Here is a 22834-nt window from a genome sequence, read left to right as displayed (position 1 = left end):
ACAAATGACAGCTCTGCCAGTGCACTGCCATTTTATCTCATTTATGAGATACTACCACCATCTGCAATCTCATGACGTTTGTTGCCTCAGAGTATTCAGACATGATCATTTACAATTTGAAGTAAAATAACACTATTTACCCCCAAGAAGATTTACGTTTGTGTAAATGTAAATTGAAAGTTTTTTTATTTCTTTGTGCACAGTGGCACCTTTCCTGCGAAGCACGAGTGTTGTGTCATAAGTGTATCTGTCCAAAGTAGGTGACCGTAATAGGTGCACATCCAGTGTAGTGTCATGCTTGTGTTGTTGACAGGGGTGAGAGAAAGAAGAGAGTTTCAATTCTTGTGCTGGCATATAGTTTGCTTCTTTCGAATAACACCAAGGGGTCTACCAAGGTAAAAGTTCATTTCTGATGGATGGATAACCTTTAACAGTGTGTCAGCACTGCTCAGTTTCTAGGCTGGAACTAGCATGTGCCATCACGCCTCATGTGAATTCAGCACTACAGATTATGTTTCTGTTCAGTAAAACAAGAATACATAGGGTACTTAGTTTTGTTCTAGATCATCTTGCAGAAGTCAAATTTGTGTATGTAGTTTCTCCAGGCTTGCAGAAGTCAAATTTGTGTACGTAGTTTATCCAGGCTCGCAGTCTCAGCTTTACAGCAACTTGTATAATTATAGTGGATTTGATAAAAAAAAAAAAAGTTTGTCAAAATCATGACTGACTGACTTATCATGGCTCAGCCTAGACTGCTAAGAATAAAAACTTGAAATTTTGAGACACTGTAGATCTTATATTGTAGGCATCATTGAAGAAGGGATTTTTTGAAATATCAATTCTGAAGGGGTGAAACGGGATGAATGAGTGTTTTTTTTAAGTCACTATTAAGGCAATTTTGAAACTAGACCTACAAGAATTTGTACTTGGTTTCTCAATTAGAAATGAAGAAATAAGTGCCAGAATGAGGTTTTCACTATGCAGCAGAGTGTGCACTGATATGAAACTTCCTGACAGATTAAAACAGTGTGTTGCACCGAGACTCAAACTCTGGACCTTTGCCTTTCGCGGGCAAGTGCTCTACCAACTGAGCTACCCAAGCATGACTCACGACCTGTCCTCAGAGCTTCAGTTCTGCCAGTACCTCGTATCCTACCTTCCAAACTTCACAGAAGCTCTTCTGCGAACCTGGTAGAGCACTTCCTACGAAAGGCAAAGGTCCCGAGTCCGAGCCTCGATCGAGCACAGTTTTAATCTGTCAGGAAGTTTCATATCAGTGCACACTCCACTGCAGAGTGAAAACCTCATTCTGGAAATATCCCCCAGGCTGTGGCTAAGCCATGTCTTCGCAATATCCTTTATTTCAGGGGTGCTAGTTCTGCCAGATTCGCAGAACTTCTGTGAAGTTTGGAAGGTAGGAGATGAGGTACTGGCAGAATTGAAGCTTGGAGGACGGGTCTTGAGTCATGCTTGGGTAGCTCAGTTGGTAGAGCAATTGTCCGCAAAAGGCAAAGGTCCCGAGTTCAAGTCTTGGTATGGCACTCAGTTTTAATCTGTCAGGAAGTTTCAAGAAATAAGTGTTTCAACATTTTTGAAAGTCTAACCCTGAGGGTGGGGGGTAAAATAGTGTGTACAAGCTCTTTTTTTGAAAGTATATCATTATTAAAAAACTACTAAAGTATTTTTAAAGCTACGTCTATGAACATTGGTATTTAACTTCTTGGTTACAAATAAAAAAAATACATGTTTCAGTGTTTTTGGAAATTGGACACCTAAGGGGTGAAATAGGGGATGAGATTTTTTATGAAAATATTTTATCATGATACCATTTTTAAAGCTTCTCAGTTAGAAAAAAAAAATGTTTCACTGTTTTTGGAAATTCAACCCGTAAGGGGTTGAAATATGGTCAGGCTGATTCACTGACTCATCATCGCCCAGCCCAGACTATTACTGATAGAAACTTGAAGTTTGGAGAGGGTGTGAATCTTGTACTGTAGGCATTGTTTAAAAAGGGATTGTCCAAAATTCCACTCCTAATGAAGTGAAGTAGGGTATGAAAGGCTTATAGAAAGTACATCACTATCAAGGCGATTTTGAAACGAGAGCCACGAAAACTGATATTTGGTTTCGGTGTCAGAAAATAAAAAATGTGTGTTTCAGCATTCCTGGAAATTCAACCACTAAGGGGGTAAAATAGTGGGTGAAAGGTTTTTTTGAAAATAAATAATTACTAAAGAACTACTAAAGTATTTTTAAGGGTACCTCTATGACAATTGGTATTTGCTTTCTTGGTTAGAAATATATATAAAAAAAAAAAGTGTTTCAGTGTTTGTGGAAATTCAACCCCTAAAGGTGTGCAGTAGGAATGGAACGTCTTAAGAAAACATTTTGTTACATTAAAAAATTTTGAAGCTAAATTTATGAAAATTGGTATTTCACTTCTCAGTTAGTTGTAAAGAAGTATTTGTTAGGGGATGGAAGTTGCTATGGAAATATCTCCACAAGAACACAGAAGGCATGACTAACAAAAACTTTGGACTCCAGCTACCAGAATTGCTTCTTGGTCAGAAGTACATTTGGAGAAGAACTTGTTTGTATGGCCTTAATTAGTGTGAAAAGCTTAGAAGGTGTTGCAATTTGTGAACAACATAAAAAATTGCTTAAATAAAAACAGCAAAATCTCTGATGACCATACACTCTACTTGAGCAAAGCAGTGGGTGCTAAACTGGTCGTAATATAAGTAGGGTTTACACAAAATTTCTGTCTCCTAACATATCTTTCCAGTGTCTCTCCCACCTGAATTTCAGTACTAAACTTGATAACCTTGGTTCAAAGTCAGTACGGCTTTAACCTTTTAGCCTCTTAATGTGAACCACTAATACTTATCATTTAAATTTATGCTAAATATTAAACACATGTTGATAATTCTCACTTAGTATATCTGGTTCTTCATAATGATCGATAACTATAAAATTATATTTTAGCATTCCTGTTTATAACAGGTCAAGGATCTTGACCTCAGTGGTTGTGTTGATACTCGCCAAACCAAAATGATAGTTTAATGCTACCTTTTCTCATTTTTTATGTTTAATACTTGGATTTTATTCCAACACAACAGTTTTGATATAGTCTAAAATGCATTGTGTGTGTTCCATTCTCCAAGCTTTGAGGTGTAAATTATCAAAAGGTAATGACTTTTCAAAAATATGTTAATTTTGAAGCTAACCGTTTTGTTAGATTGTGTGTCAGATGGAACCTTTAGTAGTTGGAATGGCTTATTCTCTCCCTCTTTTTTTTTCTTTTTTTTAAACGCCAAACAAAGGATTTTGTCATTGTCAAAGTGAATCGGGTATTATCCACTGTTAAATAGCTTCTACAGATATCTTCATATATGTATGTGTCAGAAACATGCCCATAATTACTGTTTGTCAGGAACCTTTATTTTCTGAATTAATCTGCGATTATATAAACTGAACATTATAAAATTATATAAGTGTAAATATTTAAGATAGTGTTTAAGTGTGAAGTAGATGCACATTCAGAGACTATGCATTGATGTCAGCTGTTTGCGACACATGAAAATTTGTACTGGATTTGAAACCACATGTACTTCTTACTGTGAGCAGTTGCCTTAATGATTTCAGCTATTGGAGCACTCTTCTGGAACCAATCCAAACTTCCTTATGTCACATAGTCACAACCCTTATGCTTGCACAATTTGTTATTCCCACACTGTGAGACAACTATTATATAATTATTTTAGCTCATTGAGGCAGGGATACATCATTGATGGTTACAATGTCTGTGTTTATACAGTGTCTCTATCTTTACAGTACAATGTCACACTGTCACTGATGATTACAGCTCTGGTAAACATTATGAAATAGATTAGCACTCTGCAACTGTGAATTAACATCAGCTTTTTGTGACACACACATTGTGTGAGTATAGAATTTCGACTATGTGACATGGAAGTTTGGTCAGTCCTGGAGACATTCTTGGATTGCCAAACTGGTTAAAGGTACTGCTCGTGATTAGCGAGAACAATGGGTTCGAGCTGGTCTGACACGAATTTTCATGTGCCATAAACAGCTGACGTCAATGCATAGTCGCAGAATGCGAATCTATTTCGTAATGTTTCCCTCAGTTGTAACTGGCAGTGACAGTGACCGTTCCTTCAGACATGCATGCTTGTCTGAAGGACATTGTATTGTCAAGATACAGATACTGGGTTAACACAGACATTGTAACCATTAATGATGTTCCGAAATATATATCATTATTTGTGGGTTTTATTTGCCAATACTTGTATGTACTACAAAGTTCGATTGTAGCACCCAGTACATGACTACCAGTATTTTATTATCTGATTCACAGCCTAATTCAGTGCTTTATTATCTGACACACTGTCTAAAATGTTATAAGTGTCATATGCCCACACTCCAGGCGGCACTGCAGAAAGGTTTGGAATTCAACTCAGGACATAGGTGCAAAGCCTGGTGATTAGGTATTGTATGCCACAACTCCTCTCCCCTTGTGGGCCAGATACTGGTGGGGGAAATTTATTTCGCCATCAGGACTTGAACTGCCTACCTCTGAGTCGAGTGGCGTTGCCCAAGTGTGTGCTGTCAACCTCCACTTGGCAGTGGATACTCACATTAACTTTCCTAATCCTAATATTACCATATTTAATGTTTGAGCCATGACTGTTGATACTGGATCTGCTGCCGCCTGCACTGAATGTCAATGTTCTGCTGCCTCTAACTCCCAGCATTAATTTGATATTCACACTGTCTACATTGCTAAATGTGTAGTGCATTTTCAAAAATCTGAGGACATTCAGTAAAATATTTTAGCCAGCTATGTAAAAGTAAAAGAGCTTAAAAATTGTAATATCTTTCTGTTTTTTAGAGTTTGAGGGAGTTCTGAATGTTTACAACATATTTCTAATTATGACTGAGCTTTAGAAATAGATAATTTACTGTATTGTCGAGTACTTAATGGCTATAATTACAGTGCAGCTACATACAGAGCTCCAGTGTCGGCGGTAATTATTGTGTGACAGTGATACTTGGTCGATATTCTAATGTGTTATTGTGGAACTGATTTGCACTGGAAAAAACTAGTTCCAATCTTGGTCACCAAGTGCAAATCTGGTGATGTGGATGCTAGACATACATATAGAAATATTTCCGTATGTAATGGATTAGAAATGTGTTGTGGGCAGAAAAGGTCAAACAAGTGAGAAAGGCATAATGTTGATCTTATTATTAATTGCCTCTTGTTCAATACAAACATTGGAAACGTCAATGAGATGGTGTACAGTGCCAGATTTGCACGTGGTGGCCAAAATTGGAATTAAGTTTTTTTCAATGTAAATCAGTTCTGCAGTAACACATTAGCATATCTGTGAAGTTTCACTGCTATACTATAATTACAGCCGACGCTGGACCTCCACGAGTAGCTGCATAGTAATTATAACCTCTCAGAACATGGTAAATATGAAGATTTGAAAAACACAAGCTTTCATGTGTAGACAGAGATAGAAAAGACACAATGTCTTGCAATTGAAATTTGGCAAAATTTTAACAGGAACAAAGAATAAAAGTCATTGAAATCATTCAAATGATTGATATGCCACTCTTCAGAAATAACTAGAAAAAATGGTGATTTGTCGTACAGCTTTGCATAAGGAAACCACTAAAAGGTCTGTGTTCCTAGCTAATAGTGGTGTCACTTGATCTCCAGGATTTCAAGTGGAGACAGTGAAATGATTATCAATGTTTTTTCTGGAAAAAATATTTGTAATTGTTTCAGCTTTTCAACCACTTATGGCTGCAATCTGAGAACAGCTGAAGGCACAGTAGTTGCTCAATTCCAGTAAGAGTGTCCATCAACATATATAAAAATGGGACTTCGATGTCATATCAGATGGATCCTTTTGTCTCTGCTGCCATCATCTGCTTCAGATCCGTGCACATCATTTATTGATGCTCTCATCAGCTCAGTGAATTTGTTTTCCTGTGATACACACGTAATAGATAAGCCACATATGAGATGGAGGACTCAGTACTCCCTTCTGGATTTTTGTACATCTCACAGCTGTTTTAATGAGATCTGGTTGTGGAACATATTTCAGTAAAATATATTGCTGCTAATGGCCACTATGCAGGGTATTCCCATTTTAAAATTCAGGAGGAAAACTTGAACCATTATAAAAAAGAGAGAAGTTTCTAGAGTTATAAATTTTATTACAGAATTTTCCAAAAATGGGACATGATCAGTAGGAGCTAATGATTGAAGCTGAATGGGAATGCTATAAATGTGTTGAATGAAATAGGTTTGATGGTTGAAGAAGATTTTCATGAAATTTGCAGAAGTAGAGACATAAACATTGATATTTTGCAGGATGAGCTAATGCAGAAATAGGAAAGACCTCTTTAAAATTATAGAAACATCTAGTGAGAGATAGAGATTGAAGAACATATTAGCAAAAGTTTGTGCAGCTAAAATGAAAAGAAATGTAAGGCTCTGTTATAGTGTAGCCTGAAGGAGGACGTAAAATAAGATATGTGTTATATAGAATAGCTGAATCTGTTGTAGTATATTTTGACGCTTGTGATGTAGATGGTATTATATTGTTAAAAACACAGAGTTCAGTTTTACTATGAAGAAAGCATTACTTAAGAATAAGGTCTTTTGGCCAAAATCTCATTTTGCCTGTCTGCGACCCAACATCTCCAGTATAGTTTAGATGATGTACACAACATCTTTAACTGGAAAATTAATCAATTATTGAAGACGAACAAACCTTCAAACGTGTAGAGTGAGTCAAGGTGGGCAAGGAGAAAGGGAAGTGGTTGTTAGAAACTGAATTAATAATTAATTTTTTCAAACTGTTCTAAACTACTTGTGCTTGCTTGGTCTACATTTAACAAAGAAAAATTAGCAGTTTGTGTATAGCTCAACAGTGTCAGGATCATTTGGCTCTCAGTTCATATCTCAAGTTCAGCCACAAAGAATCTCAAGTTCTGTGTTGCCGTATTAAAAAATTAGGTCCCAAGTAATTAGATACAATCAAATGTTAGTATCAGATTCTATCACTTGAGATTCCATTTCAAATAACTGAAAGCTGATTAGACATGTAACTGATGTCACATTTCAAATAAAGTATTCATTGATGATGTAGTCTGGGGCAATAAATGGTGTGAAACATTAGTGTGTGGCATTCAGTTTCATCATTTTTTTATATATTTTTTATTTCCATATATAGTTATTAATGTGAACATGTTTTACAGATATGCAGAAATTTCCATTGCGAATGAAGGATAATGATTTACTAGTAACAGAGCTGTATCACGATCCGTCAAATGATCCGATTACAGCTATATCTGTTTACCTCACCCCAAAAACAAGTAAGTATAATATTTCTCCATTATATTGAATAAACGTGTATATAAACTTTGTTCAAGTAAAATTTGTTATGGCGGTGTCAGTTCATGCTTGTTTCCTTCCTTCCTTTCTTCGTTTCTTTCCATTCCATCACCCCAGTTTTCTCAACTCTTCCCTAAAAAGAATAAGAAAAAGAGAAATAGAAAATTTTGCGCTTGGTATACTGAGTTAGTATTCTGTTATCATTATAAGTTTTGCATTGTGTTATGTGTTCACAAACAACTTTTGCTAAACAGTGCAAAGCAACCATTAAGATGACTTCCATTCAAACTCTAAAAGTAAGAGTATTACAAATACTATACTAAGTATGATGAATAAAAAAACTCCACATTTATGGATTGCGAGAACTGTAGATATTGATATACAAGGTCTGTTCAAAAAATTCCGGAACATTGTCCACAGAATTTTTCTATGCTTACCTTTTAGTTATTGTACATGGTCTCCTTCGAAATACTCTGCTCCACAATTGATACACTGCTCCCAAGGCCCTTTCCACTTCTGGAAGGAGTCTTGATATGCTGCTTGCTGGATCATGTGAAGGGCCATCCGAGAATTTTCTTTTACCTCACCTATCGTTGCAAATATTTGTTCTTTCAACGGGGTTTTCAACTTTGGAAATAAAAAAAAAAGTTCACAGGGCCAGGTCTGGAGAGCACAGAGGATAAGACAGCACAATGATTTCATTTTTGTGCAATAGTCAGGCAACAACAGGGATGAATGTGCGGTTGCGTTATCATGATGCAAGTGCCATGAATTGTCTCTCCACATTTCAGGCCATTAACTTCTCACAGGCATCACAGTACTTCCCAATGGTACAATCGTATAACGGTTTGTCTGTGTGGCACAGATTCATGATGAACTAATCCTTCAATGTTAAAGAAAACTATCAGCATGACTTCGACATTTGACCTGACCTAATGAGCTTGTTTTGGTCTTGGGGAACATTTCCCAACCCATTGTGAAGATTGAACCTTGGTCTCAACATTGTAACTGTAGACCAACATCTCATCACCAGTTGTTGTTGTCGTCGTTATGGTCTTCAGTCCTGAGACTGGTTTGATGCAGCTCTCCATGCTACTCTCTCCTGTGCAAGCTGCTTCATCTCCCAGTACGTACTGCAGCCTACATCCTTCTGAATCTGCTTAGTGTATTCATCTCTTGGCCTCCCTCTACGATTTTTACCCTCCACGCTGCCCCCCAATACTAAATTGGTGATCCCTTGATGCCTCAGAACATGTCCTACCAACCGATCCCTTCTTCTAGTCAAGTTGTGCCACAAACTCCTCTTCTCCCCATTTCTATTCAGTACCTCCTCATTAGTTATGTGATCTACCCATCTAATCTTCAGCATTTTTCTGTAGCACTAAATTCTCTTCTTGTCTAAATTACTTATCGTCCATGTTTCACTTCCATACATGGCTACACTCCATACAAATACTTTCAGAAACGACTTCCTGACACTTAAATCTATACTCGATGTTAACAAATTTCTCTTATTCAGAAACTCTTTCCTTGCCATTGCCAGTCTACGTTTTATATCCTCTCTACTTCGACCATAATCAGTTATTTTGCTCCCCAAATAGCAAAACTCCTTTACTAGTTTAAGTGTCTCATTTCCTAATTCCTTCAGCATCACCCGAGTTAACTCGACTACATTCCATTATCCTCATTTTGCTGTCCCTTAAGGCAAATCTCATTCTCCTTCACGCTATCCAAATGCTCTGCACAGATTGTGAGGCGAAGGCCTTTCTGGTCTTGACTCATGAGCCATGGGATGAACTTGGCAGCAACATGATGCATTCCAAGATGCTGTGTCAGGATTTCATGACATGATCCAACTGAAATGTTACTCTCTTCTGCAATCTCTTGGACAGTCAGTCTTCGATTGCCATGCACAATTTTGTTGCCGTTCGTGGAATGAGCATTGTTGGTAGACGTCGAAGAACGTCCTGAATGATGGTCATCTTTAACTTCTTCCAGCCATTTTTAAACCATGTGAAATATTCGTAACACCGAGCACGGCTTAAGCACTCATTACCATAGGCTTCCTGCATCATTTGGTGTGTCTCTGTAAAGGTTTCCTTGAGTTTCACACAAAATTTCATGCAGAAGCAATGCTCCTCTAACTCTGCCATCTCAAAATCTGGAAACTGTATGACACAGTGTTCTACTACTCAGTATAGCACTGAACAGTGGTAACAGTCATACAAGGAAACTTCTGGAAGTTACACATTAAATACAGACCTGAGCAGGGACGCCAATCACATTTCACTCCATCACACCTTGTGGTGTGAAATTACGAGTGTTCCAGAATTTTTTGAACAGACCTCGTAAGCTTACAGCTGTGAAAACACTTAGGCATGCACACTTTATCAGTTTTAACTGGAATTATCTGTGACAGTTAGTTAAAATTTTGTGGACAGCAGCTGTACAAGAAAGGTGGCGGCGATACTGTCACGCCTACCTAAGACTGTACATTTCCACTTTTCTGTCGTCCGTCTCTGACACTGTATTGGTATGATTGCTCCCTTTTGTAACTGAATGTTGCTACCATCTTTTGCAAACATAAGGAACTACTTCCATTTTCATAAGGCTATATATATGTTCAATCTGTGGGAACTAAATTCGATACTCGCACTTGTGTTTTCTTGTTTGGTGAGAATGACACATTTGTAAGGTTTGAATGGTGAGGATATTAGTGAAATCCTACTAAATGAAGACTCAGCTGCAGAATCTGAATAGTGATTTTGAAGACCGCAAAGATTGTGAGGTATTACCAAGAGAAAGTGAATATTTATCAAGTAAATTTGAAAGTATTCATGAAGTGGGTCCTTCACAGGTGAAAAAAGAAGTGAAAGCTCAGAAATAGTGTGCACAGATGGCTGACAGGAGATGTGTTTGTACCTCAGAATTGTGCTTTAAGTAATGATAATTCGATAGTGAAACCACATTAGGGACTAAGTGAGGAGCCTAGTGAAAGTGAATTTTTTGAGCTTGTGACAGGAAAAAATAAAAAAAAAAAAAATCTCAATACCAAGAGGGAATTATGCAACATAACGAAAGTTGTTAGGTGTGTTTCTATGTGTGAAATATGATGTCTCTTTAGATTTTGCACCAGTCGTATAAGAGAGGCGTGAGTAGCACCACTATGAGGATGTGTATCAGGTTTGTTTCAAATACCACTGTAAAGGTCATTAGCATTGGTTGCATTTAAGATTGGATGTGGTGACCTTTGAGATGGATGTGGTGAGTTGATGTTAGTCAAGAATGCCTTTAAGGTGATAAAGATGCCATTATTAGCACCTCACTAAGTTTGAATGAGATTGTGTAATAGGACTATGAGAAACTGGAGGCTCTTTATGTGATATTTGGCTCTGGCTCATGCTACTGCATCTGCAACAGCAATTTGAGCAGCAGTTGGCATCAAAGTGACACAACAAACTGTTACAAATTGGTTACTTCCGAGCCAGACTCTCAGTAGCATGCATTCCACTGACTCCAAACCACTGCCATTTGTAACTTCAGTGGTGTTAAGCGAGATCTCATTAGAGGCCATGTTGAAGGACTGCTGTGTTTTCTGATGAAAGCTGGCTCTGCCTCAGTGCCAGTGATGGCTGTGTATTGGTTAGGAGGAGACCAGGTGAGCCCCTGCAACAAACATGTTTGCAGCCTAGACACTCAGGACCTGCATCTGGAGTTATGGTCTAGGGCGCGATTTCATGTGACTGGAAGAGCACTCTCATGGTCATCCCTCAACCCTGACTACAAATTTGTGCATCAGTCTCATTTGACCTGCAATTCATGAACAGCATTCCAGAGGGTGTTTTCCAACAGGGTAACACTCATTCACATACCACTGTTGTAACCCAACAAGCTGTACAGTGTTGCCATGTTACCTTGGCCTATTCAATTACTAGATCTGTCTCCAGTCGAGCACGTATGGGACATCATGGATGACAACTCCAGCGTCATCCACAACCAACATTAACCATCCCTGTGTTGACCGACCAAGTGCAACAGGCATGCAACTCCATCCCATAACCTAACATCCGGCACCAGTACAACACAATACATGCATGTTTGCATGCTTGCATTCAACATTGTCAAGATACACTTATTATTAATGTACCACCAGTTCACGTATGCAGTGGTTTATCTCATGCTTACATTAACCTGTGATCTTGCAATGTTAAACATTTAAATATGTTGCCTAGCCAAACGTTTTCCTGAAATTTCATTACTCTACATTAATTATTTTTTGGTGTTGCAATTTTTTTTCCATCATTATATTTGACAGGAAATTGATGGGATACATTGCCAGTGAAACTAACAGCTTTACAATGTAGTGAATGAATGATGTCACAGAGCTTTTAGGGGAATACAATGGACAGATGCAAGACAAACTGCATCAACTTTTAGCAGTCTGCATGCTGATGACTGACATAAAAGAGGCTGAAATATCTTTCTTCTTGAAAGTAATGACTAGGGACAAATTTATGACAGTTCTTTGAATATTTCATTTTAGTGATACATACGTTTTATGAGATGCTGAGAGGCCAAATAGGCTTTATAAAATGAAGTATATTGTGAATTTTTTAACTATGAAATTCAAATCAATTCTGAATCCATTCAGAGGTTTGTGCATTGTCGAGTCTCTAATGCTGTGGAAAGGCAGACTTGTTTTCAAACAGTATGTACCAAGAAAGGGCATAGATTTGGAATAAAGCTATTTATACTGTGCAGTTAAAATCTACTCATCAAGTGGCGGCAGGAGTAAATGCATACAGAAGTTAAGGAATGACATGGGTGCCAGTTTCACCACACGTGCCACCTGGATTCTTCCCCCGACACCAATTTCTCAGAACTTCGCAGGTAGGAGCTGGTGTTACATGTCCTTGGTTCTTGCCATTCACCTGGCCATAATTTGTGTTAATTTCTTCAGATTCAGAATTTCTTGTCAGTAACTATTCCTTTCTTGACTCCCTTTTAGTTTTCTGTATCTTTTATTTTCTAATCTCTCTCTTTTTCCCTGCCACCAACCTCTAGCATGTAGAATATACTTAGCTTTCCACTCTTATTAACTCTTGCTTGATATTCGATCAGTAATCTCCGTCTTATTACCCTATCTTCCACCTTTGAGCTCTTAGGTTTTCAAATCTCGTCCAGTGCTGTCCCCAGCAATCAGTCTTTCCTTCTCATCCTGTCTTTTAAGTCTCCCCTGACCTGGGATGTGGGTGACTTTTCCATAATTCTCCCAATTTCGTATATCTTGCTAGTCCTTTTCCTTCATTCTTGGTCCTTTCCCTTCAATCCTTCTGCCGAAAGAAAGAGCCACTGCCTCTGAAAGCTTGCACATTTCCTTAACTTCTGTATGTGTTTATTCTTGCCATCACTTGGTGAGTAGATTTTTTTCCATCCAATTATATTGTATTTACATCTTTGATGTTGAAACTAGATTTATATTAGATATTGTAACATACACAGGAAGAGGAACAGAAATTGAAGATACTTGTGGCCTTGTTGTTTCTGGTGCTGTTGTAACTGCTCCATTGAAACCTTAACTTAATGAAGGTCACAGTCTTTTTTTGTGATAATTGGTAATAGGCCCTAAAGTGTTTTCCTTTCCACACAAAAATGGAATTAGTGCCTGTGGGACAGTTAAGCGAAAAAGACAAGATGCCAACTGATTTGTCTTCAAAACTATAGAAAGGACAAATTACATCATGCTGTTCTGATTGTAAGTTAGCAGTAAAGTTTATGGACAAGGGAGAAGTGCACATGCTTGGAGCAGTTTGTACAGAGACAATTGTCGAAACAGAGAAAAACAACAGAGAAACAGGCAAGAAAATCAGGAAACACAGCACTGCCAGGAGATAAAACTGACATGCAGGTCAGCTCTATTGAATGTGCGGGAAAGTCAACATTCAGGAGGTACAAAAAGTTTTTCTTTCACCTCTTGGACTTGTCTGTGCTGAATGTGCATGTTCTTTACCAAATGGACACTGGTGAAAAACCACAGCTACTAGACATACACTTGGAGCTCATGAGACAATTTCTTGAAAAGTCTGCAAAGGAAGGAAGACCAACATTGCACGAGACACTGCTGCGTCTCACACAGTGACATTTTGAGTGCATCACAAGGGTCCAGGACCCAAAGAAAGTGCCAAGTATGCAGTCATATGACACAAAAAAAGAAAAGACACTATTTTTGTATGTGTAAAGCGCAATATCTATTTATGTGTAAATCCGTGTTTTTAAGAGTACCACACCTTGAAAAATTTTAAAGTAATTTTACACTTCCATGTAATACTTATCAAGTAATTATATTGTAATAGGATAGACAAAAAATCTATTCACCAAGTTGCGGCAGGACACACACAAAAAAGAAGGAGGTTATAATTAGGCAAGCTTTTGGAGCCAGTGGCTCCTTCAGGCAGAAGGGTTGAAGGGTTAGGAAGAGGGGTGAAGGAAGAGGACTGGAGAGGTCGAGGAAAAGGGTAGATTCTGGAAAAGTCACCCAGAACCTTGGGTCAGAGGAGACTTGCCGGACAGGATGAAATTCCTTCACCCCTCTTCCTTCCCCTGCAACCCTTCTGCCTGAAGAAGGGACCACTGGCTCCTAAAGCTTGCCTAATTATAATCTTCTTTTATGTGTGTGTTCTGCAGCCACTTGGTGAGTAGATTTTTTATCTATCCAATTACGTTATATTGTCAGACATTGATTGTTTTCATTGCTATCAAGTAATTAAATACAATACAATGAATTGATGAGCAAATTGCAAACCAATGGCTTGTTTTATTTCAAAAACCTGTGTAAATCAACAATCTCAAAATAACTCAGTTGAGAAGAGGAGCCAAGTGCATAAAAACTTAGTCTTCAAAAGGTTAAAGAACAGAGGAAATTATGTAGGAAACCAACAGAGTGAAAAGTAACAACTAGGATGCATATAAGAAATACAAAAAATAAAAGTGCACTGCAAAATCAAAATTGCAGTTCTCATAAAGTCCCTGAGTGCACTGGCGCTGGTTTCAAAGGGTGACAACTATGAACAAAAGTATTCTACTATCCCCACATTTTCTCCTCTGTTTTTGGGGATATTAATGATGAGAGCATAGGTAGCAAACCTCATCCACAATGATGGTGCTGCTAAAAGCAGGAACAAGATACTAGCTCTTTTTCCTTTTTGTCATCAGAAGTGTATCTCTAGATCTGGAGATCTCTTATCTTATTGGGATGCAGTTCTGCTGTGCATTTAAAATATTGTGTGCTGCCTGAAGCAGATGGGCACAGTATCCACATGAGTTATGTGATACCAATTATTGATCTAGAACTAAACAAAAAGATTTTGAAGCTACACCTGGAGTACATAACTGTGCAGAAGTGAATAAAACATGGGAAAACCAAGAGGGCTGGGGGAGAGAGAAAGAAAACACATCTATATCGTCAGATGACCAACCTGGTGCAGGGAAATCTAGTTCCAGTTGTAGGTAGCCTATGTAACCATAATCTACTCATTAAGAGGTATAACCTTATGTTAAAGGTTTCTAAAACAAATATTAGAGTTAGAAACTGTGTATATGTCTCGAGCCAGTGTAATTCACTGCGCACAAATACTGAAATTACACTCATGCTCATAAAGTAAGGATAATGCTGATACATGGTGAAACAATGCTCTGGTGGGCGATTTTTGGGTTTAAATCACCTCGGGGTATGACTATGCGGTGCATTTGACGTGCGGTCATCGCACAGTGGCACTGGCAGCAGTCCACATATGCAGAGGTGTGTTGGTGCATGTAAGAGTATGGTGCAGCGAGTAAGTGTGCAGACATTTTCAGACATGCTGATTGTGACTGTGTGTTGAAAATGGCTCAAAGAACACATATTGATGACGTTTGAGGGGTAGAATACTAGGACGACTGGAGGCTGGTCAAACACAGCAGGTCATAGCACGGGCTCTCCATGTGCCACAAAGTATTATTTCAAGATTGATTCCAGCAGACAGGAAACGAGTCTAGGTACTACAGTACGGGACGTCCACAGTGAACAGCCCCACAAGAAGACCGATGTCTCACCGTCAGTGCACGCAGATGGCCATGGAGTACTACAGGTAGCCTTGCTCGGGACCTTACCACAGCCACTCAGATGACTAAACAGACATGGTTTATTTGCCCAGAGACCTGCAAGGTGCATTCCACTGACCCCTGGTCACAGGAGAGCCCGTAAAGCCTGGTGTCAAGGACACAGTACATGTTCATTGGAACAGTGGCCCCAGGTTATGTTCACTGATGAGCCCAGGTATAGTCTGAACAGTGATTCTCACCAGGTTTTCATCTGGCATGAACCAGGAACCAGATACCAACCCCTTAATGTCCTTGAAAGGGACCTGTATGGAGGTTGTGGTTTGATGGTGTGTGGTGGGATTATGATTGGCGCACGTACACCCCTGCATGTCTTTGACAGAGGAACTGTAACAGGTCAGGTGTATCGGGACATCATTTTGCACCAGTATGTCTGACTTTTCAGGGGTGCAGTGGGTCCCACCTTCCTCCTGATGCATGATAACGCACGGCCCCACTGAGCTGCCATCGTGGAGGAGTACCTTGAAACAGAAGATATTAGGTGAATGGAGTGGCCTGCCTGTTCTCCAGATCTAAACCCCATCGAGCATGTCTGGAATGCTCTCGGTCGACATATCGCTGCACATCTTCAAACCCCTAGGACACTTCAGGAGCTCTGACGGGCACTGGTGCAAGAAAGGGAGGCTATACCCCAGCAGCTGCTCGACCACCTGATCCAGAGTATGCCAACCCATTGTGCGGCTTGTGTATGTGTGCATGGTGATCATATCCCATATTAATGTTGGGGTACATGCGCAGTAAACAGTGGCGTTTTGTAGCACATGTGTTTTGAGGTGGTTTTCTCAACTTATCACCAATACAGTGGACTTACAGATCTGTGTGTTGTGTATTCCCTATGTGCCTATGCTATTAGCGCCAGTTTTGTGTAGTGCCGTGTTGTGTGGCACCAGATTCTGCAATTATCCATAATTTATGAGAATGAGTGTATATTCATACACTACTTGAGAATGATATCAGTTAGGACTTGCAACAAACTTTGTACGTATTTTCAAACCTTTATGAAACTTTTTCTCACTGATACCACCACCTCCTCCACCACCCCACCTAACCTCAATAAGGAGGGGGAGGGGAGAAGATGACATGAGAAAAGTTTTTTGCTTACTATATTTTGCCTGTTTGATGGCCTTTTTCTCCCTGATACTCCTCCACCCCAAAAACTGTGGCATCTGGCATGATGTTTTGATTTATTACTTATTTACTACTTACTCTATTCACATTTTGCAGACATTACACAAATATACCACTGACTGTACCTTCAAAATTATATCATTGTATAACACAATTCAGAAAACATAATGTCATAAGCACTGAGATGCGTGAAAGACTTGCAATTGCCTAATTGGAGTGCAAATTTTTCAGACTGTAATCATCCAATGTTCGATAACGAGAGCACGTATTGACTCTCAACATAATGTCAAATGTTTTACACATCTGTAAAGTAACCAGGAGTTTAAGCTGTTTTATATGTTGGAGTTCGACTCTGTACAGAATTGAAGGTTTACTGTTGTAATTCTATTGGAGACCACTAAAGATTAGATTTACAAGAAAGTACAGGAGGAAGAGGCACTAGAAAGGATAGACAACGGAACAAATACATGGAGAAAACCGTTCCTGAAAGGGAGACAGGTTAGTGGAACATGTGCTAATGGGCCCAGGCGAGGGAAGGGGGAAAAAAGTTGGGGCAGATAAAATATAGAAGATTATCTGTAATGGAAACTCTTAACAGATTAAAACTGTGTGCAGGACCAGATCTTGAACCTGGAATTTCACATATTGTGGACAACGCTGTTATCAACTGAGATTTCCCTCACAGCTATATGAGTACCTATCCTGCTTTCCAAATTTCACAGAAGTTCTGCTGCACATCTTGTGGGAGCAGCACTCCTGTAAGAAAAAGTTGCGTAACAACAGAATAGAGGATTGTTTTCAGAATGAATCTTATACCCTTCAGCAGAGTGTGTACTGTTATGACTCTTCCTGGCAGATTAAAGCTGTGAGTTGAATGGAGATTTGAACCCAGAAAGAATCCCCTTGCCTGTGGCTAAGCCATTTCTCTGCTATATTCTTTTTTTCCAGGAAAGCTAGCCCCACACAATATGCAAGAAAACTTCTGTGGAGTCGGAACAGCAGGACAGCTGTACTGGCGGAAGTAAAATTTTGAAGGCAAGTCGTAAGTCATGTCTGGATAGATCAGTTGGTAAGAACACTGTCAGCAAGAGGCAAGGTTCTTTTAATGCACCAGGAAATTTCATAATGCTTTGCTCTGTAGCAAAAGATTCAATCTGGAAGATATCCGAGATGGTTGAGTATAGTAATATCATGGTGGTGATTCTTCTGGAATGCTTGGAAAACCTGGAATTCTCAGGGAATTGCATTTTACCTGGAAAAATCAGGAAATCTTAGGGGATTTCTGTAATTCTAAAATCTCAGGCAATTCTATGTTTTTAACCTAACTTTGGAATTTAATTTTATTGAGTTCTATAAATCTTAAATTTCAAAACAAATAATATTTAAAAGTGTTTTAATTATAAGAAATTACATATGCTTAAGAGAAAAGCTGTTACTGTGAGATGCTCATCTCCCCTCAACATTATCTTATCAAGTACTACTTATGACACCATAGTGCTCCCCATACATGGAATTCTCAGGGATTTTTATTTTTCCACCCTGAGTATGCGTAGATGAAAAGATTATCACTTGGTAAGAAGGTACAGAGGACAGCAGCAAACTGGTTGAAGGATATTGGCTGTTTAAATGGAGAGGGTTGTCTGTACTGTTATATTGCGTGACGACAGACTTGTACATTTTCAGTCATTAATCTTTGTTTTATATCTTGACTCAATTTACAATTTGAATCTCTCTCACTCCCTCTCTCTCTCTCTCTCTCTCTCTCTCTCTCTCTCTCTCTGTGTGTGTGTGTGTGTGTGTGTGTGTGTGTGTGTGTGTGTGTGTGTGTCTGTAAGTCACTTGGTTTTTAAAGATGAGTTCAGGTCAACATCCATAACTGTTTGAATTGTGTTTACCACACTTGTATTGTTAAGCTCCTGAATAGTCCATCAGTACAATCGTTGGCCACTGGAAATCATATAGTAATAATAATATTGGTAATAATAAACAATGATGTTCATTGCTACATAAAATACATGTGATGGACAATGGCTGGGTCACAAATAATACAAGCAAATGTATTGCATGGTTTTTGGTGACAAATACTGATAAAATTCTCTCGAGCTTCCAGCCGTGTCAAGTGGTTTAAAAACAGCTCAGGGATTTTAAACTGCTGGACATGGCTGGAAGTCCGGTAGAATTTTATAAACCAAATATATTGTTTAAAACTTCATTGTAAATTAAAAGAGAATTGAGCTGGTACTCAATAACATGAATCTTTAAATTTCATGGATAGTGCTTTATTACCTGCTCCATTTCAGTGAACTTTCTGCTGTAGAAAGTAGATGTCCATTTTCAGTGTAATTATTTTTGTACTGAACTACAACTAAGTATCTCTGCTTGCAGTGTTTGTTGAACTTTCACCTTGTTTCAGATATTTTAGAAATGATGCACTAACTTGTTACTGTTGTTTGTGGGCATTGCATTGAGTGTACAGTATTTTGAAGGCACTCTGGAAAGTTGTCTTCAGGCAGTGGAGAGCAAAAATACAATTTTAAAATAGTCATGTGGTGCAATGGGTGTCAGCTTCGTCCCCTGATAACTAAGTATCTCATTTAGATGATGACAGACATAGGCTGAACTGTAGACTGTTGAATTTTGAGGCACTATGTAATTGCCTTATTGTTCCTCTTGTAGTGTTCCTCTTGTAGTGTTCCTCTAGTCGAGTCATCAGGAGATACTTGCTGGAAAGTTTTGAGAAAATTGATTTTATTTTATCACTCTATGTTTTTTTCGTGATGCTTGCCACAAAAAACGTGATGGAACACTGAAAAACCACAAGTGAAAGTGAAAAAAAAATCACATTTTTGTCAGTTTTTGGCACCTATCTCCAAAAATAGGCACTTATTTTTGAAATCCGCCTGATATAAAGATAAAAAAGATCAAATTTCGTAAAAGTTACTTCACTATGATTTTTTTGTCAGACAAATAGTGTGGGCATTAATGTGAAGTGAAAATTTAAGTCTTTGTCAAGCACAATCACCCATAAATGCAAAACTGATGCGTGTTCATGACAGAATCCAATTTAATATTAGGAAATACGTTGAGTGTACACTGCACCTAATATGTATAGTCTACTAGGTGTCTGCTGTATGCTATTTTCAGATTTTTTAAAAAATCAGTTATAATAATATTTTATGTAAAAATGTCTGTGGGTGGGTGTTTTTTGTGGAGAGCTAATACCTTTATTAATACCAAACTTACAGCATTTACTCTTTCAAAACGTCAAATGGACAGCTCCAAAAATTCCAACACCTCATTTTGATAGTATCTGTTTTTGTTGGGAAATATAGTAATGAAGAGCCGTTACACTTCATGGAATGATACATACTATGCCACTCACTGCATGAAAAGTATTGTTTCCATCAATTGTCTGAACATTAAAATCAGCATTGTCGAACACTAATTGAGAAAATGTGGATAACCATGATTTTTAGCTCTTGTAAAAGTACTGCTTCTGTGTAAGATGAACAAAATTTTAGGTATGATAACACTTCAGTTAGTCTCCATAAGCTATGCTTTTTGTACAGAAATGCTGCTAAATCAATCTGGACTGATGAAAGAGATGATGTTGCCTCACAGCTGCTATTATATTATGTGCAAGTGCTGTAGATTTATTTTTACTTATTATCATGGTCTTCAAGTTATTTTAATGTAGTATCACTGTATCTGTGAATACACAAAGAGTTTCAGGAATGACTACCACACTTTCTTATGTGAAGTGATCATGTTGATTCATATACCCAGCAGTCCTCCCCGGTAGCTGAGTGGTCAGCGTGGCAGACTGTCAATCCTAAGGGCCCGGGTTCCATTCCCGGCTGGGTCGGAGATTTTCTCCGCTCAGGGACTGGGTGTTGTGTTGTCCTAATCATCATCATTTCATCCCCATTGACGCACAGGTCGCCGAAGTGGCGTCAAATCGAAAGACCTGCACCAGGTAGCCACACGACATTTCCATTTCCATATACCCAGCACTGTGTCTCTTCAACAATTTATAGCAGTTGCTGTCTCAATAATGCACCATGTTTCTTCTTGAGACAGCAACATCCTTATATATTAGCTATCAGGTAAAATTCATGTTACATTGAATATTACAACATGCTGTTTGTTGTTTGTAGTAACTGTTATAATTATATCACTTATAATTATATCACTTATAATTATATCGCTTCCATATTTCTTGAGAAAATGAAATTTTATTTTATTGTCAGGATGAGAATCGCCTTTGATCTGGTCCATTAACTCATCCAGCGAAAAACTCATCCATTTGGCCCATTCTTCTTCATTGTTTTCGAGAAGAGAATAAACATCTTGCTTTGCTATTTCAATCTCAACTAGTAAATTGAATGTGTGATTTTTCTCAGATTGTTTGGATGATAGTAAAGTTTTCTCATATACAAATTATGGATATTGACCATCACCGGTCATGGCCGACAAGTCGCTAACTTTAAAATATGTTCTGTTATGGCTTGTCCAAAGTTGTCACCATTCTCTTCAACGTGTTTTGGAACAATTTGTTCATCCTTTGTAACTCTAACCCAACATTTTGATCGATGTTGTTCTTTTTTTGTTCCTCTGTAAATTCAGGCAGTGTAGAATGTCCACACCAAAAGCTTTGAGTTTTGAAACGGAAAGGTACATCACAAGAATCTATTGTTGATTGTGGTCAACCTGCTCAGCCCTTTTGAGAAGGGCAACAAAAAAACATTTTAGATGAATATGTTTATTGTTCTTCCTCTTCTTGCTTGACTCTTTCTCCATTCCCACTTCCCCACTGTGTTCACTATTTTCATTCCGTTGTGCAGCACTTCACAACAAATAAAACACACATTCACAGACATAATGAAATCATTACAGATTATAAGGCCTCTTGAACAAAACCAAACTGCACCCGTTGATGGCCAAGCAGGTGGCAAGGCAGGGAGATGGGAAATCCCCAACATTTAAGAATGAATGATGCAGTGAAATGGGTGAAGTCTTCCCAAGGATGATAGAAGATAAAAGTCTTGCATTCTTTGACTGCTTGCTGTGCCTGAACTACTTGTCTGGCAAAAAAGTCATAGGTTTCTGTAAATTTAAGGCACCCTATTTTTGTACCGCGCTATTTACGTGATAACAACTTACGTTTTGAAGTATAAACCAAAAACGGACAAGAATGTTGGTTTTTCTTTTTCCTTGCCTTTTCTTTTTAATATTCTGCCACTTTTTTTTATGGAAAACCTCAAATTCCCCTTCTGTACACCAATAATGTAGAGGAATAAAATAAAAATAAATAAATACTCTCCCTAAACTTTCTGGCAGTGTTGACTTATCAGAGTACCAGACGAGTAGACTATTTGTAGTCAGTATGATTTCAACAAAGCCAATACTAGATCCCATAAGTTTGTGAGATGGTATCTGATGTTCTGATTGTTTAAATTAGCAGCTGCATGAATGATCTGAGAACTCTGTCCCAAAGAGAGATGCTTGATGAGAATCTTTCTGTTTTTGAAGTCTATTCTTTATTCAGAAAGTGATAGCAGCCAGTGGGTTTGTTGCAGAATGAATTCTCACTCTGCAGATAGCAGATTAAACTTTATGCTGGACAGTGACGCAAACCTGGGATCTTGCCATTTCATAGACAAGTGCTCTACCGAATGAGCTATCGAAGCCCATGAAACGCATAGCTCCCAAATTCAAGCCTCAGTTCGCACACAGTTTTATCTGCTAGGAGGCTTCAGATCAATGCACACAACGCTGCAGAGTGAAAATTCATTCTGGAAACAATATCTCAGTGTGGCTAGCCATTTCCCGAGAATATCCTTTCATCCAAGAGTGTTAGTCCTGGAAGGTATGTAGGAGAACTTCTCTGACGCTTGGAAGGTAGGAAATGAGGTGTTGGCAAAGGTTAAGCTGTGGAGCAGGTCATGAATCATGGTTGAATAGCTCAGTCGCTAGAGCACTTTCCTGAGAAAGGCAAAGGCCTCAGTTTCAAGTCCTGGTCTGGTACACATTTTTAATGTACCGAGAAGTTTCACCAAGAAACAGAAGGAAAGACTAAGGGTATTAGAACCTAAGAAATAAAGAAGGAAAGAA

General features: G+C 38.5%; 1 protein-coding gene across 1 annotated transcript in view; it reads left to right on the top strand.

The window, feature by feature from the left end:
- LOC124613142 (BTB/POZ domain-containing protein KCTD3) overlaps positions 1-22834 on the top strand; it is a 263811-nt gene that overhangs the window by 115049 nt on the left and 125928 nt on the right. Inside the window, exon 7 of the mRNA XM_047141760.1 lies at positions 7300-7416. Within this exon, the coding sequence (XP_046997716.1) occupies positions 7300-7416 (117 nt within the window). The remainder of the gene's footprint in view (positions 1-7299; positions 7417-22834) is intronic.

Source organism: Schistocerca americana, chromosome 4 (genome assembly GCF_021461395.2).
Source record: "Schistocerca americana isolate TAMUIC-IGC-003095 chromosome 4, iqSchAmer2.1, whole genome shotgun sequence".
NCBI lineage: Eukaryota > Metazoa > Arthropoda > Insecta > Orthoptera > Acrididae > Schistocerca > Schistocerca americana.
Note: the sequence above shows the minus strand (reverse complement) of the source record. Positions and strands in the feature narration are given on the sequence as shown.